Source organism: Myxocyprinus asiaticus, chromosome 42 (assembly GCF_019703515.2).
Source record: "Myxocyprinus asiaticus isolate MX2 ecotype Aquarium Trade chromosome 42, UBuf_Myxa_2, whole genome shotgun sequence".
NCBI classification, from domain to species: Eukaryota; Metazoa; Chordata; class Actinopteri; order Cypriniformes; family Catostomidae; genus Myxocyprinus; species Myxocyprinus asiaticus.
The window spans coordinates 28020247-28041117 of record NC_059385.1 but is presented as its reverse complement, the minus strand read 5'-3'; the positions used below and the strand labels follow the sequence as shown (position 1 = coordinate 28041117).

The 20871-nt window shown below is 38.1% G+C and overlaps 1 protein-coding gene across 3 annotated transcripts in view; it reads left to right on the top strand.

Annotated features, from left to right (window-relative positions):
• Window positions 1-2575: 2575 nt before the first annotated feature.
• Window positions 2576-20871, top strand: part of LOC127432344 (uncharacterized) — a 49835-nt gene continuing 31539 nt past the window's right edge. For 2 of the 3 annotated variants that reach the window (XM_051683289.1, XM_051683290.1), the window contains exons 1-4: window positions 2576-2765; window positions 4345-4543; window positions 6043-6079; window positions 6381-7434. In XM_051683289.1, coding sequence (XP_051539249.1) covers window positions 4482-4543; window positions 6043-6079; window positions 6381-7434 — 1153 coding nt within the window. In that variant the 5' untranslated portion in view covers window positions 2576-2765; window positions 4345-4481. The remainder of the gene's footprint in view (window positions 2766-4344; window positions 4544-6042; window positions 6080-6380; window positions 7435-20871) is intronic. The other variant, XM_051683291.1, reaches the window with a different exon arrangement.

Sequence of the window (20871 nt, the reverse complement as noted above, 5' to 3'; positions counted from 1 at the left end):
CACTCACCAACAGTTTTGTGGAGATCGCCGACAAAAGCCCGAAATCATAGGCAAATCAGAGCTCGCTCCCGTGAGTGACGAATGCAATGTATTAATACGCGTCGCCGATGTCAGCGAGATATCTAGCATGTTAAATATCTGGACCTGTCTGCGATTCCAAATCGTGCAATGTGAAATTTGTTTTGACTGAATACAACTGCAGCGTTGACCTACAGCCAATGAGAGAGCAAGAAACGGGGCACGGGAAGTTTCAGTGGGAGGAGTCCTGATGTATCCTGATTTCTTATTTACCTCCAAGTCTCTCTGCAGAACAGACAATCCTTGCTGCCCGCATCTCCCCAACCATTCCCTCCTCCATAGTCTTTTCTTCTTCATTTTTGAATTTTCGCTTTAAATCAGTGCACAAAATGTATCACAAGCTTCTTGCGGTCTGCCATTTTCAAAACCCCGCCCGGACAAGCACAAGAATGCCTACTAACGCGTGATCTTGTGTAATTTTCGTATCACTTCTCATGTGTACTCTGTTGTGAAACTTAATTTGGAGTCCAGGCAGAGTCGTCGGGGATTCATCAAAAGTGAAATGTTTTGTAATGTGTACACCCCTGTTGCTGATTCCTCGTGTAATTTGAAAACCCTACGATTTCCATGACAAGACAGACAGATGTGTAATATGAACGGTACCACAATCCGACATCTCTGAAAGTCATGTAGTGTGTAGGAGGCATTACTGACACCTGTTCAAAGACAGATGGATGGAGCAAAATCCAGGGCATCTTGAAACACATTTAACTTGACACAGTGCTATAAAAATGGACCGTTTGTGGCTATAGTAATTAAAAACCAGTCCATCAGAACATGTCCTGTGATAACAGCTCAATTGATGAACTCAACTGAAAAATGAATTGCTGTGGATTGGAGGCCAATAATAAACTTATGTTCAATGATTTAGTAATATATTGTATAAACAATATATTGTGTGTGTGTGTGTGTGTGTGTGTGTGTATATATATATATATATATATGTATGTATGTGTGTGTGTGTGTGTGTATATATATATATATATACATATATATATATATGTGTGTGTGTGTGTGTGTGTGTGTGTGTGTGTGTGTGTGTGTATATATATATATATATATATATATATATATATATATATATAATCATTTCATTACTCGTCTGTCATAATAATGTAATGTCTAAATTGTTATATTTCTTATATACACTGTTTATAATTATATTATTACATTTCGAAAAAATTATGCCTACTTAAGCAAATAATTATTATATGCAATTAATTTTTTTAATTGATAGGCATATCATGTAGTTGATTTGATTCAAAATAAATCGATTGACAGCCCTAGCAAAAATCAAACGGTGCTTCTCATGACACACTTTTTCTCAAATTCAAGAGATCTCTTACCTACGGCCTGCCTACCACTCGCTCTGGTGAGGTCCCGTGCTTTCTTGTACTTGTCCTCACTACAGGCTGAGTGAGTAAATCTGGAGAAACCTCGGCTTTATATACCCGAAAAACGTGACGTCACAGAGGGCAGGGATTCCAAATTCTGTGGTAACCACGACAACAACAGCGGATGGCAGAGTGCGCAAGTGATCAGTAATACCGTCATTTTTGCTGAAAGTGTACAGTGTGATGAGGCATTTTCATTTCAGTACCTTTTTATTCACTAAGTAAAATTCTAATTAATTTGGTGTGTTATGATGTGACATCAGTCCCTCGTAATTTTGTTTTAAATGTAAAAAGCGATGCTTTTACCTCAGTCTCGAATATGCATGTAAAAAACAAATTTTTTTTTAATAAATTAAAGTATAATATGAGCTCTCAATAAACATGACAAATAACTGAAAGTGACAAGAAATACAACAGCATTATGAACAAAATATGCAAAAAGGTAAAAAAAATATACTGTACAGTTGACATTAACTTACATAATTTATGCTGGGGTGCATTCTTTGGGAACTCCAGATAATCAGAAAATAAGTCGATAACATTGTGGCTGTTTGAGTCTTAATGGCTCATTGTGCCTAACACACTTTCGGATGACAGAAATAGCGCTTGAAGTCGTATCTCAAGAATAATCTGAGGAACGAATTTAGATGCTACAATGTAAAAAGACGCAAGAAGGCCATACAGAATGAAAATATGAGCAGTTAATCTCATAAAGTAATTAAACTATAGATCTGCAAAGATCTTTCAGCTCATGACCCAGATAACAGCAGTAGAACCGCCCCTGCTGCTATCTGGGTCATGAGTCTAAGATCATAAGAAAGTTACATGAGTTTTGAAATTCATAAAAGTGAGTAAATTATCATTTTAATTGGGACGCTCGCCACACTATAATATAACAAACTATAAAGAAAAAATAAGTAAACGTAAAGTAAAAGTGTAACGACAATGGCATCTCTAATACTTTTAAAACAAATCATATTGAATATATCCAATAAGAAGTTTTTTTTTAAATTGTTATTATTTTTCATTCTTACCACAGCTGAAGATAGCCTACATTCACACATGAACGCGCACACCTTCTATCACAGACACGTACTTCCGGCGATTGCGGAAGTTCCCGCTGCACGTCCATTAAAAGCAAAATTAATGGCTTTTGTTTAAAACAACTGTCAAAAATAGAAGAACCACCGACGAACTAAAAGTATTCGTTATCAAATGACGCTTGATATCGAACAAAGAGGCAGCGAGCAGCATATGTGAGCGGTTATTGGAGAATATGTCTCCTGTGTGAAGGTATGATGATGCTTTTTATCGGGCTCTTTGTGTGTTTATGTATTCAGATACACAGACAGAAGGGCTGTGTCTCAAAACTGTCACAGTCTGTCTACACAAACAGCATTTTGGGCGCGTTCGAACATTAAATCGTTTAAAGCGACTGTGATGCCCAAATTGCGGTCTAGGTGGGCAGCACACTGGATTTGGAGCGTGAGACATATTGGCATTTGTCATTAAAGATCGTTTCAGAGATCAGCGTCATTATGTGTTATGAAACTGATCAAAATAGAGCGAACCCAGGAAATAATTTCTGACACGTGCGATCTTGTGTATTTGTCTGGGCATAGGGGTGTGTCTACGGGTTGTACCACTAACAAAAATTACAGTTACCATGGTTTTTGGGACACGAACCATGGTGTAGGTTTCCTTTGAAGTATCATGTAAATACCTGGTTCCAGGTTCATTACAAGTTGACTCAATCGACAGCATTTGTGTCTTGATGGGGATAAGCACAAAAATGAATTTAGACTTGTCCCTTCTTTAAAAAAAAAAAAAAAAGCAAAAATCTGTGTTATAGTGAGACACCTACAATGGAAGTAAATGGAGAGCCAATCCGTAAATGTTAAAATACTCACTGTTTAAAAATTATAGCCACATGATGTAAACAATATGCATGTTAACATGATTTTAGTGTGATAAAATCACATACTAACCTTTTCTGTTGAAAGTTATTTCCAATGTTACAAACTTGTTGCCATGACGACGTAACACGTAAACCCTGTAATCCCGCAAAAATTATGTTTTAAACAACTTTAGAGCATAAATAATGCAGAGGTTATAACAGAAGAATTAATGTAAGTGCTTTTATAAAATTATGAGCTTCACATTTCTGCCTTTTAAACCCTCAAAGAATTGGCCCCATTCACTTCCATTGTAAGTGCCTCCGTGACCTTGATTTTTGCTCTTTTTTTTAAAGGAGGGACGAGTCGAAATGTATTTTTGTTTTAATCAACATTATGCCAAAAATGCTGTCGATTGAGCTTAACCGATACAGCTCTGGAAAAAATTAAGAGACCACTGCAAAATTATCAGTTTCTCTGGATTTAGTATTTATAGGTATGTGTTTGAGTAAAATTTACATTTTTGTTTTATTCTATGAACTACTGACAGTATTTCTCCCAAATTCCAAATAAACAAATGGTCATTTAGAGCATTTAGTTGCAGAAAATGTCAACTGGTCAAAATAATAAAAAAGATGTAGTGTTTTCAGACCTCGAATAACGCAAAGAAGGATAACTTTGTACGTGTCTTGATTCATGCGTCCTTCACAAAGACAAATCTGCCCGAATCCAGCCTTGCTGAAGCACCCCCAGATAGTCACCGATCCTCCACCAAATTTCACAGTGGGTGCGAGACACTGGCTTCAAGGCCTCTCCAGGTCTCCGTCTAAACATTAGACGACCAAGTGGAGGATCGGTGCTTCAGCAAGGTTGGAATCATCTTTGTGAAGGATGCATGAATCAGTGTTATCCTGGAACAAAAATTGCTTCCTTCTGCTCTGACAATGTTCCCCAACTTTGAGGATTGGTTTTTCCAGCAGGACAATGCTCCGTGCCACACAGCCAGGTCAATCAAGGTGTGGATGGAGGATCACCGGATCAAGACCCTGTCATGACCAGCCCAATCTCCAGACCTGAACCCCATTGAAAACCTCTGTGATCAAGAGGAAGATGGATGGCCACAAGCCATCAAACAAAGCCGAGCTGCTTGAATTTTTGCGCCAGGAGTGGCATAAGGTCACCCAACAGCAATGTGAAAGACGCTTGAAAGCTGTGATTGAAAATCAGCGTTATTCCACCAAATATTTTTGAATTGTGTTGTTTAAAAATGAATGTGAACTTGTTTTCTTTGCATTATTCGAGGTCTGAAAACACTGCATCTTTTTGGTTATTTTGACCAGTTGTCATTTTCTGCAAATAAATGCTCTAAATGACAATATTTTTAATTGGAATTTGGGATATATGTTGTCAGTACTTTTATAGAATAAAACAAAAATGTTCATTTTACTCAAACACATACCTGTAAAGAGTAAATCCAGAGAAAATGATCATTTTGCAGTGGTCTCTTAATTTTTTCCAGAGCTTTAAGTGAAATACATCCAGTTTTAGGGTCCAATTTGATGCCAACACAAACATTTGTTCCTGATCCCCTATTTGAATGTGAAGTTATTGTGTGACCAAGCAAAACATATGTATCATCATATGAGTGGTCACAAAACTAATTTGAATTAATATGATGAGGTTTTGAGAAAGATGGATTCCTAGTTCTAAAGTGTCAACATCATGAACTCAAAATTGACTCTATTTACTAATTCAATCTTTGGTTATCGTGCATGTTATTCTAAAGGGACAAAACTGGTTCATTTTCCTAATTTTTAATTTCAATTTAATAAGTTCACCCAAAATTTAAAATTTTGTCAATTTTCTGACCCTCGTGTCGCTCTGTGGAACACAAAAAGATATTTAAAAAAAATGTCAACTACTAATTTCTATACAGTAGAAGGAAATGGTGACTCACTTTGTGAAAGTGAAACTAAACATGACTTTCAGATGTAAAAGTTAAAGTGGAGATTTAGAGGGAAAAAAAAGGATTTAAATTTTGATCTGTTTCTCACCCACACCTACCATATAATTTCTGAATATATGGATTAACCACTGAAGTCTTATGGATTACTTCTGTTTCCTTTATGTGATTTTTTTTTTTTTTTTTTTGAGCTACAAAGGTCTGATCACCATTCACTTGCATTGTATAGACCTACAGAGCTATGATATTCTTTTATATTCTTTGTTTGTGTTCAGCAGAAGAAAGTAAGTCATACACATCTGGGATTGCATGAGGGTGAGTAAATGATAAGATAATTTTTTGGGTGAACTATCCCTTTAAAAAGCACCCAAAAGTGTCATAAAAGTAGTCCATGTGAATCAAGAATCAAGTCTTCTGAAGGCATTCGATCACTTTCTGTGATGAGCAGACTAAAATTTAAGTCATTATTCACTCTCAAATCAAACTGAACAACAACTCATGTATACAGAGCCCAAATCAAATATGGCGACACGTCAAAGACATCAAACCTCATTGGATCTTGTGTATTGACATCATGATGTATGGTCACAAAATGTGCAAGGGCCAATGAGGTTTTACGTTATATTGATGTGTCACCACATTTCAATTGTTATTGTATGGAAATAAGCAATTACGACTTTGTTTTATATATATATATTTTTGTGTTCCATAGGAGAAAGGAAGTCATATGGGTTTGGAACGACATGAAGGTGAGTAAATAATGACAGAATTTTCCTGTTTGGATGAACTATTTCTTGATGCACAACCCACAGTTTTCCAAAAGCAACTGCAAACTGTAACAGAACTTTAACTTATCACAATCCAGTCAATTCCCAATGGATAAAATCAGGCCCAGCTGTATATTATTTTCTCATTAAATGTCCTATTTCACCCCGAAGTATGTGACATTATGGAAGTAAAATGGGTTGCAAACGCCATTTCAAATTGACTTGAACTGTATGATTTTCAAAGATGGTCTGTTTTAAAAAATGCTCAATCTTCTCGTCCCAGGGGAAGGCGCTCAACATGGAAGACTGCTTGCACACTTCTTCTGATAACCTGGCAAAATTGGTGAAATGGGCCCACAGTCATGGAACTATCTGCACCCTGATCCCCAACCTGAAACACATGCTCAATGAAGGCTCACACGGTACCCTGACCGCTCTGTGGGGCTGCAGCGCTGGCCATGCTTACCATTGGCCACTTAATAGCACCTGCAAAACAGGAAACAAGGAACGCATGTCTTACCAAGACAGCCGGAGCATCAATACGGACAGTATTATGCAGGCAGCCGTTGCCTTACAGAACACCTCGACAGAACGTTTCCTCTGCAATGCCGGAAAGAGCAAAGGCAATTCCAGCCAAGGCGATTCCAGTCAGATCCGCGACTCTTGTGACATCTCCAACTGCAGTGAACCTTCTGAGATGGATGACAACTGCGAGGAATACAATAACCTCTACGACATAGTTTGCGAGTCGTCGGCTACTGATGAAGAGGGTGACTCTGAACCCAACCACACCCCGAATGTCACACCCAGGAAAAGACCTGGGAAAACACCGGGACATGAGGATCCCACTGATCCAGCGTTGAAGAAGATCAAACAAGAAAGGGGTGAAGACTATTACAGTGTGGCCAATCCACAGATGCCAAGTGGCTCTGAAGGTAACCTGGCAACTAGTGGGGTTACCCAGTCACCCAAGCCAAACCTCCAGGCCAGACCTTCATCTAGGTCTTCAGCATCTCACAAGCCTTCCTCCGTAGATGGTGACTCCATAGGGGTGTCGTCATCTCCACTTGAAAACTCTCCTCAGTCCATGGTGAAACCGTTGCGTGCACCGTACCACATTACACAAAACAAAATGCACATGAGCTCAAGCCCAACTTGCAGTCAAACTGTGGCAGCTTTACCCCATTCTGGAAGGATTGATGCTATGGGGGTCCTGCATCGGGATGAATATCCCAAGTCTTCGTTGTCTTATGGAGAGGCCTCCATTGGTGTAAACCCTGAGATGGATCTTCTAACAGCGCAGGCACTTAGTGGAGAAGCTAGAGGAGATAACGCAGGTAAAGAACTTAATCTGCAAGAAATTTAATACTCATGTGCACATACAATAACATATGTCTGGATTTAAGTGATTGAGCATGTGGTTGATTGATGGCAATCGACTTTGTTCATTGCCCAAAAAGTATTAAGCCACACTTACAAATGTATGAATGTCATTGCATCAAGTAACAAAATCTAAAAACCAGCTGGTGTCAAGCTCATTTTCACTGGAAGGTATGTAGTTTATACAGGTGTCTTTGTGGAGTAAGCACAGGTGTAGTTGACTTAACTATGGACATGTTCCACTAATGTTGATAACCAGTTAAACCTTTTGTTTTAATTTTGAACCGAAGATCTATTATTTTATCATTTAAGTCCGAACAACCTTGTTTTTGTGTAAAAAAAAAAATCTTGAAAAGTGTGCTTGTTCTTTCTTTCTTTAAAATAAATGCCACTTGGTTTGATATGTTATGTAATGCAAAGACATTAATACATTTTTAAAGTGTCCAAAGCATATTGGGGGGGTGCACTGCATGGTATTTTAATGCATATGATGGATATGAGAGTCTAATAACTTATGTATAGTCAAAATGAACATAAGACCACTTAATCATCTCAAATGAGTTAACATGAAGGTGGATTTTAACTTGGGTAATAATAGAATTCCAGTGTTGGTCTAAGTGTTAACCAGTAAACAGCTCCATAGGTACTACAAATATTTATTTTATAATTGTATTATTATATTTAATATTTTATTTAATGTTTCATACTTTTAAGATTATGATACTTTATGAATTGTTCGTTAAGTTGAAAAAAATGTATAACAAAAAATAAAAAAGCTCATTCCATTGTTGGTCTAAGTGTAAATAAATAGATAGCTCCAGAGATACTGCAAATATTTATTTTATATATAGATATATATATACATTGGTAGCCAAAAGTTTGGAATAATGTACAGATTTTGTTGTTATGGAAATAAATTTGTACTTTTATTCACCAAAGTGGCATTTAACTGATCACAATGTATAGTCAGGTCATTAATAACGTGAAAAATTACTATTACAATGTGAATTTTTTTTAAACTACTTCAAAAGAGTTCTCATCAAACCATCCTCCACGTGCAGCAATAACAGCTTTGCAGATCCTTGGCATTCTAGCTCAGTTTGTCCAGATACTCAGGTGACATTTCACCCCACGCTTCCTGTAGCACTTGCCATAGATGTGGCTGTTTTGTCGGGCACTTCTCACGCACCTTACAGTCTAGCTGATCCCACAAAAGCTCAATGGGGTTAAGATCCATAACACTCTTTTCCAATGATCTGTTGTCCAATGTCTGTGTTTCTTTGCCCACTCTAACCTTTTCTTTTTGTTTTTTGGTTTCAAAAGTGGCTTTTTCTTTGCAATTCTTCCCATAAGGTCTTCTCTTTTCTGTTGTACATGAAACTGGTTTTGAGCGAGTAGAATTCAATGAAGCTGTCAGCTGAGGACATGTGAGGCATCTGTTTCTCAAACTAGAGACTCTGATGTACTTATCCTCTTGTTTAGTTGTACATCTGGCCTTCCACATCTCTTTCTGTCCTTGTTAGAGCCAGTTGTCCTTAGACTTTGAAGATTGTAGTGTACACCTTTGAATGAAGTCTACTGTTTTTTTTGGCAATTTCATTGCTTGTATGGCCTTCATTCCTCAAAACAATGATTGACTGACAAGTTTCTTGTGGCTGCCCCCTAATAGTCGACCAAATGTTAGTCGATGAGGAGAGTCTAGTTTGACCAAGTATTGATTGGTTGGTCGCAGAAAAAAAACTCCACAGGAAACCGATGCTGGTTGGACGCTAGGTGGTACTATGGGGCAATTTTTGATAAGCAGAGTTAAGCCTACACAATAAAACAAGACACCTTGATTTCAAACTTTGAACTTTATTTTATATTTATTTTAACTAAAAATTCAAATGAAATTGGAAAAAAAATTAAGTGCAATTAAAATGTCTGTTGTTCAACTTTTTGAAAGATGGCTTTACAACAGTTGTGAAAGGCAACATCTCTCTGGCAAAAAACCTACTTCATCTGTGCATTCTCTAGCAGTCGGGTGTTTCATTGTCTGGGAAAATACATCATGTGTTTGAATAAATTCGTTTTGTTCCCTCCTTCATGAGATGTGTGTGTGTATATGTGTGTGTATGTATATACACACACACACACACACACACACACACGGTTCGGTGCATGCAGTCAGACGAAGAATACATCTGAGTCAGTCACAGGCAAACAAAACGAAAAAGCATTTAAAATAATGAAGTGATCAGAAAAATAATATAGATAATACATTTGTATGAACATAGAAAGATTCAACAACTAAGACATAAACTGAACAAGTTTCACAGACTTGTGACTAACAGAAATGGAATAATGTGTCCCTGAACAAAGGGGGATGGGGGGCGGGGGGTCAAAAGTAACAGTCAGTATCTGGTGTGGCCACCAGCTGCATTAAGTACTGCAGTGCATCTCTTCCTCATGGACTGCACCAGATTTGCCAGTTCTTGCTGTGAGATGTTACCCCACTCTTCCACCAAGGCACTTGCAAGTTCCCGGACATTTCTGGGGGGAATGGCCCTAGCCCTCACCTTCCGATCCAACAGGTCCCAGACATGCTCAATGGGATTGAGATCCGGGCTCTTCGCTGGCCATGGCAGAACACTGACATTCCTGTCTTGCAGGAAATCACGCACAGAACAAGCAGCATGGCTGGTGGCATTGTCATGCTGGAGGGTCAGGTCAGGATGAGCCTGCAGGAAGGGTACCACATGAGGGAGGAGGATGTCTTCCCTGTAAAGCACAGCATTGAGATCACCTGCAATGACAACAAGCCCAGTCCGATGATTCTGTGACACACCACCCCAGACCATGGCGGACCCTCCACCTCCAAATCTGTCCCACTCCAGAGTACAGGCCTCAGTGTAATGCTCATTTCTTTGATGATAAACGCGAGTCCGACCATCACCCCTGGTGAGACAAAACAGTGACTCGTCAGTGAAGAGTACTTTTTGCCAGTCCTGTCTGGTCTGGCGAAGGTGGGTTTGTGCCCATAGGCGACGTTGTTGCCGGTGATGTCTGGTAAGGACCTGCCTTACAACAGGCCTACAAGCCCTCAGTCCAGCCTCTCTCAGCCTATTGCGGACAGTCTGAGCACTGATGGAGGGATTGTGCGTTCCTGGTGTAACTTAGGCAGTTGTTGTTGCCATCCTGTACCTGTCCCACAGGTGTGATATTCGGATATACCGATCCTGTGCCAGTGTTGTTACACGTGGTCTGCCACTGCGAGGACGATCAACTGTCCTTCCTGTCTCCCTGTAGCGCTGTCTTAGGCGTCTCGCAGTACGGACATTGCAATTTATTGCCCTGGCTACATCTGCAGTCCTCATGCCTCCATGCAGCATGCCTAAGGCATGTTCACGCAGATGAGCAGGGACCCTGGGCATCTTTCTTTTGGTGTTTTTCAGAGTCAGTAGAAATGTCTCTTTAGTGTCCTAGGTTTTTATAATTGTGACCTTAATTGCCTACCATCTGTAAGCTGTTAGTGTCTTAATGACCGTTCTACAGGTGCATGTTCATTTATTGTTTATGGTTCATTTGAACAAGCATGGAAAACATTGTTTAAACACTTTACAATAAAGATCTGTAAAGTTATTTGGATTTTTACAACAAAAATTGTTCTTAATAATATAATAAAGTGTGTTTCTTCAAGCATGTGTCTGTGTCTCTATGGGCAAATTATTTGTAATCAAATTAAAAGATTAATAATAATTTAATACATGGGAAAGCGAGCCATATATTTTCTTGACATCGTCAAAGGCATCAGCTGTTGGTGATCACTCTGACCCTCGTCGATCCCCGTGATCATAGTCTGTCTGCACAACCCTAAAGTGCATTTCTCTCTATAAATTAACAAAATGTTCAGACAGTCTCCTTGCTGGTTTTTCCGACACATTCAGAGTCATTACCGCTTTTGCCGGTGTCGCTGCAGCTCGCTTCGTGCGTGCGCTTGTAAAATTAATATTTTACAGGCTCATTATTATGGTTTAGTATTTCTCTGTAATGTAGAACAGTGTTAGCAATGTTACTTATAACATTCTTTCTCAGCCCTGGAACTCAAACCATTTTCTGATGCCCCCCAACATATATATATATTTAAGTAATTAAATTAATATCATAAATGTGCGACAACTAGTCAACTAATGGCTTAAACTAATGTCTACTTGTCGACTAGGAAACTCTTTGGTCGGGTGCAGCCCTAGACTTTCTAGAGAAAGCTTTTTATTTTTTGCCGTTTTTGAACTAATAATGACCGTAATACATGCCAGTCTATTGCATACTGTGGCAACTCAAAAACAAACACAATGTTAAGCTTCATTTAATGAACCAAATAGCTTTCAGCAGTGTTTGATGTAATGGCAAGTGATTTTTCTAGAACCAAATTAACAATTTAGCATGATTACTCAAGGATAAGGTGTTGGAGTGATGGCTGCTGGAAATGGGGTCTGTCTAGATTTGATCAAAAATTACTTTTTCCAAATAGTAATGGTGCTGTTTTTTACATCAGTAATGTCCTGACTGTACTTTGTGATCAGTTGAATGCCACTTTGGTGAATTAAAGCACCAATTTCTGAAACATCAATATCTGTACATTATTCAAATTCAGAACTCGTCAGTCAATAATTGTTTTAAGGAATGAAGGCTATGCAATGCTTGAAATTGCCAAAAAACTGAAGATTTCATACAAAGGTGACACTACAGTCTTCAAAGACAAAAGACAACTGGCTCTAACAAGGACAGATATAGATGTGGAAGGACAAATGTACAACTAAACAAAAGGTTAAGTACATCAGAGTCTCTAGTTTGAGAAATAGACCCCTCACGTGTCCTCAGCTGACAGCTTCATTGAATTCTACCCGCTCAACACCAGTTTCATGTACAGCAGTAAAGAGAAGACTCAGGGGTGCAGTCCTTTTGGGAAGAATTGCAAAGAAAAAGCCACTTTTGAAACAGAAGATCAAAAAGGAAAGGTTAGAGTGGGCAAAGAAACAGACATTGGACAACAGATAATTGGAAAAGAGTGTTATGGATCTTAACCCCATTGAGCTTTTGTGGGATCAGCTAGACTGTAAGTTGTTGTGAGAAGTGCCCGACAAGACAGCCACATCTATGGCAAGTGCTACAGGAAGTGTGGGGTGAAATGTCACCTGAGTATCTGGACAAACTGAAAGCTAGAATGTCAAGGATCTGCAAAGCTATCATTGCTGCACGTGGAAGATTTTTTGGTGAGAACTCTTTGAAGTAGTTTAAGAAGTTCTGAACATTTTTTCAAATTGTAATAGTAATTTTTCATGATATTAATGTCCTGACTATACATTGTGATCAGCTGAATACCACTTTGGTGAATAAAAGTACCAATTTCTTTCCATAAGAGCAAAATCTGGACATTATTCCAAACTTTTGGCTGCCAGTGTATATATAAACCTGGAATTTCAGTGTTGGTCTAGGAGTAAATAAATAGCTCCAGATATAAAATATTTAATAATAAAAATATTATTATTATATTATTATTATTATCATCATATGTTTAATATTTAATATTTTTAAGTTATTATGCCTTATGAAGTGTTGATTAAGGTTAGTTTGAATGCAAATTTAAGGGTTATACATGGTTATATAATCATCAAGCCACTTTTTTGTTGCCTAACAGCAAAGTTTTGAATTGAAATCAAATAATTGTAAGTGCAAACGTATAGGCCTTTAGCCTCAGCAAAAATCAATGTTCAAATATAATGTACTTGCATAGATAAAATAAAAAAACACACAAAAAAAAGACGGTTTAGGATATACAGCATTTATTTTTGTGAGTGCAGTGTGTGTGATATTGTGTGTGATATAGTGAGTGGCCTCAGGGTGGAATGTACGCTCTCACGTCGATATTCTTAATTACTTTAATGACATTGTCTCAAATTTCGAAACAAATAAAATTTAATACACCACACAAGTGAAACTGTACACTACAACTGTATACAATAGACATGAAACAGACTGGCTGTTGCTGAAACCTCAGATGCAATTCAAGCCTGGGGGGATGAGACTCAAAACTAGCAAAAGTGTTATCAATAAAAAATCTTCAAAACCTCAAATTCCCCTGTCATACCAAATTTGAAAGCCTTTGTCTAGTAATGATGGTTAAAAAAGGTTATTGTTAACTATAGGTGATTGAATAGAAATATTCTGAATACCCAAGCATTTCCTAAACTGTTTCACAGTACGTAAAGATTGATTTACAATTACATTACCAGGAATATTATTAATTAGTAATTGCAAAGATGAGCAAAGTGGGCAGTGGCTGTGGATTTTTTGTTGTTTTTTCAGTATGAAGCCATGCTGGAGTTACACCTTTCCAGTCTACTAACCAAAGGGAAATTGAAATTCGCAGCTCAATTATATGAATGTAAATTTGGAAGGGACAAGCCACCTCCACTACCGTTCAAAAGTTTGGGGTCACCTGAAATGTTTCTCATGATTTTAAAAATTTTGATCTGAAGGCGTATGCTTACATTTTTCAAATGAGTTTTGTAGACAAAAATATAATTGTGCCAACATATTAATTTATTTCATTGTAAAACTAAGATTTTCTAAAAAAAAAAATTTTTTTTTTTTTTAAATTGATGACTTGGACCGAATAATTACAAAAGCAGCCACTAAGTGCCCAACATAGATGTATCCTTCAATACTGTTTAAAAAGCATGTTGATTGAGAAAATGTCAAGAGTACATTTCTGCAAAATCTGGGCAAAAATCTGGCTACAATGAAGATGCTAAAATATAACATAGTTTTGATTTATTTTGGATTTTTTTTAGTCACAACATAATTCCCATATTTCCATTTCTATTATTCCATAGTTGCGATGAGTTCATTATTATTCTAAAATGTGAAAAAAAAATACAAAAAATAAAGACCGAGTAAGTGACCCTAAACATTTGAACGGTAGTGTACATCCTTTGGTCTCTCCATAAATTATTTTCTTATTCGAGCTGATTTTTATTCCATATAAAGGAAGAAATCATCTGGTTAAATATCTTAAAGAATGTTTGTGGTATAAACACGGGTATGGCTTGGGTACAATATTCATCTTTACAGAGTTTACTCTTCCAATAAGAGATAAAGGTAAAGTAGACCATCGTTTAATATCCTTTTGGCACTGTTCTAATAGAGGGGTAAAATTGACTTTGAATTAACTGTAATAAGATTTAGTGACTTTAATGCACATGTATGTAAAGGATTTGACTGATAATTAAGTGGCAAGTTGGGATAAACTTCAGCATTCCTAGTGATAGGGAAATACTCACTTTTGCTAAGATCGAGTTTATACCCAGACATTTTCCCAAATTCAGAAAGAACATTAAGGACTTCAGGTACGGTTGTAACAGGGTTAGAAACGTACAACAGTAAATCATCAGCATACAGCAAGAAAGTATGAGTTAAGCCACCACGATCGATACCTTGTATTTTTTTTTGTTACATTTAAGAGCAATTGAAAGCAGTTCTATAGCTAGAACAAAGTGTAGTAGACTTAATGGATCTCCCTGTTTGGTCCCTCTCTGGATAGGAGAATAATCAGATGATATATGATTGGTATAAGCTGAGGCAGTTGAATTAACATATATACAGTTGTGCTCAAAAGTTTGCATACCCTTGGAGAATTGGTAATATATGTACCATTTTTAAAGAAAACATGAGTGAGCAGGCAAAACACATTTCTTTTATTTGTTATGGGACTCATATTCAACTGTAGGTTATAACAGAAAGGCACAACAAAACATGGCAACAAAGAAAAAAATGAAATGACCCCTGTTCAAAAGTCTGCATACCCTTAGTTCTTAATACTGTGTATTGCCCCCTTTAGCATCAATGACAGTGTGCAGTCTTTTGTGTGCAGTCCCCAGAGTGGCTTGATAATATTAAGGTCAGGAGACTGTGATGGCCACTCCAGAACCTTAACCTTTTTCTGCTCTAACCACTGGAGGGTCAACTTGGCCTTGTTCTTAGGGTCATTGTCGTGCTGGAAAGTCTAAGAGCGTTCAATGCGCAGCTTTCATGCAGAAGAATGCAAATTGTCTGCCAGTATTTTCTGATAACATGCTGCATTCGTCTTGCCATCAATTGTCACAAGATTCCCCATGCCTTTAGAGCTCACACACCCCCAAAACATTAGTGAGCCACCACCATGCTTCACAGTGGGGATGGTATTCTTTTCACTATAGGCCTTGTTGACCCCTCTCCAAACATAGCGCTTATGGTTGTGACCATAAAGCTCTATTTTGGTCTCGTCACTCCAAATTACAGTGTGCCAAAAGCTGTGAGGCGTGTCAAGGTGCTGTCGGGCATATTGTAACTGGGCTTTTTTGTGGCATTAGCGCAGTAAAGGCTTCTTTCTGGTAACTCGACCATGCAGCTCATTTTTGTTCAAGTATTGTCGTATTGTGCTCCTTGAAACAACCACACCATCTTTTTCCAGAGCAGCCTGTATTTCTCCTGAGGTTACCTGTGGGTTTTTCTTTGTATCCCAAACAATTCTTCTGGCAGTTTTGGCTGAAATCTTTCTTGGTCTACCTGACCTTGGCTTGGTATCAAGAGATCCCTGAATTTTCCACTTCTTAATAAGTGATTGAATAGTACTAACTGGCATTTTCAAGGCTTTGGATATCTTTTGATATCATTTTCCATCTTTATAAAGTTCCATTACCTTGTTACGCAGGTCTTTTGACAGTTCTTTTCTGCTCCCCATGGCTCAGTATCTAGCCTGCTCAGTGCATCCACATGAGAGCTAACAAACTCATTGACTATTAATACACAGACACTAATTGCAATTTAAAAAGCCACAGGTGTGGGAAATTAAACTTTAATTTACATTTAAACCTGTGTGTGTCACCTTGTGTGTCTGTAACAAGGCCAAACATTCAAGGGTATGTAAACTTTTTTGATTTGGGTGATTTCTGTTATCATTATGATTTAAAAAGGAGCCAAACAACTATGTGATAATAAATGGCTTCATATAATTACTGTCCTTAAATAAAAGACAGATTTTTTGCATGATCAGTCATATTTTCAAAATCAATGCCAAAATTTCACAATTTCTGCCAGGGTATGCAAACTTTTGAGCACAACTATAAGCTTGACAAGTTTAACAAAATTAGGGCCAAAGCCAAACTTACTAAGTGTATAAAAAAGATACTGTCACTCTATCGAATGCTTTTTCAGCGCCGAGTGATATTACTGCTTCCGGGGATGGAGTGTCAGACTGTGTATACATTATATTAATCAACCTTCTCAAGTTGAAATAAGATTGTCTGCCCTGGATAAATCCAGTCTGATCATCTGAAATTATTTGAGGAAGAATTTTTTCGAGGCAAAGCGCTATGACTTTGGAGAACACTTTACCATAGCAGTTTGTCAAACTGATTGGTCTATATAATGAACAGTCAAGTGGATCCTTATTTTTCTTTAATAATAATGTAATAGATGCTTGGCAGTGTAGGTGGGAGAACATCATTTTCTAATGCTTCTGTATAAACAAAGTAAAAGAGGGGCTAATTTATCATTGAGTGTTTTATAAAACTCGATGGGGAACCTATATGGACCAGGGGCTTTACCACTCTGAAGAGAACTAATTGCAGTGTCAGTTTCCTCCAAAGTGATATATTGTTCTAATTCTTCCTTAGAGTCGGAGTCAATAGTTGGAATGGTCAGATCCGAGAAAAAAAGCATCAAAATAATTAACATCTACTATTGAATCAGATGAATATAATTTTGAATAAAACTCTCTGAAATGGTTATTTATGGTTTGATTATCATCTGATAAAGAACCATCAGATTTTCTAATTTGTGGAATAATATTAGATGCTGCTTTTTGACGGAGTTGTTGTGCTAACAATTTGGATGTTTTATCCCCCTATTCATAAAATCTGCAACGGGACTTAAAAATTGACTTCTCTGCTTGAGTAGTAGTTAAAAGACCGAACTCCGTTTGTAAACCCACTCTGTCTTTCATCAGGTTAGGGGTTGGAGAAACCACAATACATCTATCTAAACTATTAATTTTAGAAGATAAGTCCTCGGGAGTCGCGTGGGGCCATGCGTGGGTCAGACGTGTGAACGACGAGCTCTGCGCACATTACAGTTTTTGATTATTTTTATGTCATAAACTGGTGAGATTCAGTACACCCTGTTACGTAACTGTTCTACGAAGTCAACATGCCAAAGAATTCAAAATCTTCAGGCTCTGGAGATATTAAAAGACACTTACATGCTCAAGCTGATACCTCAGACAGGGCCACAGATCAGGGACTCAGTTTGGACGGTGCGGCGGGAGAAATCCAGCGGCAACTGGTGAGCATGTCTGTGATGCTGACGAAGGTTGTGGCAGACCTGGAGAATCTTGCTGTAATACGTCAATCCATTACGGTGATGGAGGCAAAATTCTCTGAGTTGGTTACAAGAATCGGGGATGTCAAGAAACGAATCGATTTTCTGGAGTCATCGGAGAGGGAATTAGCTGCGGAGGGAGACAGGCCCGATCACTTCTGGTCAAATTTCTGAGATCATCTGTTAAAGATCTCGTGTTACGCGAGGAGCAAAGGAAAGCTCTCTTGGAAAAGCCACAGCATTTTCTTCTTCCCAGACTTTGCGAATTCGATGAGAGAAATGTGATCGATTCAAGGAATGCAAGAAACTCTTACGTCAAGGAAGGTTGCTTTTGCTCTGATGTTTCCGGCCAAACTGAGAATAGATACTAAGGATGGCGGAAAAATATTACATGCCCACAGCAAGCATTGTCTTTCATAGAGACAATGGGGTGAGTAAGCCATTTGGTGTTTATCATGTTGCCCCGCAAGTGAGCTTGACTCGCTGTACATACACTTGACTGCCTGAGGAAGCTGGGCGCCATTTTGTTTCTTTTTGTGGTGGTTCCGCCTGGCGGCTGGAGTTTGTTTTGTGTAGTAACTCTCCTTCAAGAAACTCTTGCATCAACGGAGGATCGCTTTTGCACTGATGTTTCTGGCCATATTGAGAATAGATACTAAGGATGGCCGCAAAATATTTACATGCCCACAACAAGTGATGTCTTCCATAAAATCAATGAATTGAGGAAGTCATGGTGTGTTTCTCACATTGCCCCCAAGTGAGCTTGACTCGCTGATCATACACTTGACCGTCCGAGGATGCTGAACTCCATTCTTGTTCTTTTTGTGCTGGTTCCGCCTAGCAGCTGGAGTTTGTTTTGTGGAGTATTTTTTACAGGACTTTGAAAGGATTAGGTCATCTGCTGCACTCATGAACAGCTGGCTCACTGAACATTTGTTTGACTGCCTGAGGAAACTGACTGGCTTTGTGTGTGTGTGTGTGTGTGTACGTAGGTTCCGCTAGAGGCTGGAGTTTGTTTTGTGGAGGAACACACCTTCGAGATAGTTTTGTGAATGGATCTACATGTTCTTTGTGTTTATTCTGCATATTGGATGGAGTTTGTTTTATAGATTATATTCTGTTATGTAATTCTGTCAAAAAATTTGTACAGAAGCACCAGACTCAAGCAATCCAATGGTAAAGTTGTCGCGGAGACTCTCGTAGGCGTACATGGACTGAGTTAAAAGGGATGGACGCCGGTAGGCGCTGTCATGCGTGGGGTTAAAGCGCACGTTTTCCTTTTGTTTGGTTCTGGGGAAGTTCAGGGTTTGACTGTTGCACTAATGTTGGAATGTGGTCTTTATAATTTTGTTTTTGACACACAATCTATTTTTTCTAATAAGTCAAAATGTCAAATGTTAATATGAGTGAATTGTCTCTCTCCACGTGGAATATGAATGGGTTGGGGCACCCCATAAAAAGAAGGAAGGTTATTTATTTTCTTAAATGTAAGAAATATGATATAGTGTTTCTTCATGAAACACATTTTCCCCCGCAGGAAGCTGAAAAATTGGAGAAGATATGGGGTGGACATGTTTTCTTTAGTGCTGGCTCAAGTAAGAGCAGGGGAGTCATTACATTGATAAGTAAACATCTACAATTCAAATGCCTCAAACAGAGTAAAGATAAATTAGGAAGAGTCATTATTGTTTTAGCTGAAATTCAGGGGCAAAGATTGATTTTGGATAATATTTATGCACCTAATGTTGATGATCAGGGCTTTTTTTATAGATCTTGAAGGGATGTTGCAAGCTGCTGGCATCCCTCCTGATATAATATTGGGAGGAGACTTTAATCTTTTGATGGACTCAGTCCTTGATAATATTAAAGCAAAAGTGTATAAGCCCCCTAGAGCAACAGTGATGCTTACAGATATTTTGAGACTTTTGAACCCATCTGGTAGGGACTATACATTCTTTTCATCAGTCCATAAGATTTATTCTAGAATTTTTTTTTTTTTTTATATCTAAGTCCCTCATTTCATCTGTTGTTGATTGCTCAGTTGGAAACATCTTAGTCTCAGATCACGCCCTGGTAAGTTTAGAGGTGTTGCCACATACAGAGAAAAAGAAATCATATAGTTGGCACTTTAATGTATCCCTTTTGCAAAATCCTGAATTCAAACAGATGTTAAAGGCTGAAATCAGTGTTTATCTGGAGACCAACTGGTCCTTAGTATCCTCTGTGTTCGTGGCTTGGGAAGCACTTAAGGCGGTTCTTATGGGTTGGATCATACAGTATGCCTCATTCATCAAAAGATCCAAAGCATGAGAACTTGTGGAGTTAGAAGGGAATATTAAAAGTGTGGAATATTAAAAGTGGTAGGCAGAGCTGAAGCGACAATTGTCGTCTGATGGCCTCAGAGAATTGACCCTATTGAAGTACAGATAGAATACTATTTTGTCACGTAAGGTGGAGTTTTGGCTATTCAGGGCAAGACAGTCTTACTTCGCATCGGGGGATAAAGCAGGAAAGCTTTTGGCTAGATATATAAAGCAGAGAGAGTCTTTTTCTACCATTCCCTCAGTGAAAACTGCTAGTGGTGAAATATTTACCTCTGTCATTGATATTAATAATGCTTTTTAAGAATCTTGATCTTTATAGTTCCATGTCTTCGTCTACTGATGAAGATATTAGAAAATTTGTGGAACCATTAGATCTCCCTAAACTGATGAATGAGCAAAAAAATTATCTTGATTCTGAGATAACCTTGGTGGAGATTGATGAGGTAATTAAGGCTTTACCTGCAGGCAAAGCTCCGGGGCTAGGCGGCTTACCCGCTGAATTTTTTTAGATCTTATGCTACAGAGCTGGCTCCACTTTTGTTAGAAGTTTATATGGAATCATTAAAGAATGGAAAGCTTCCGCCAACCATAACACAAGCCCGGATCAGTCTGATTCTTAAAAAGGACAAAAATCCAATCCGAGTGTAAGAGTTACCGTCCAATTTCCTTGTT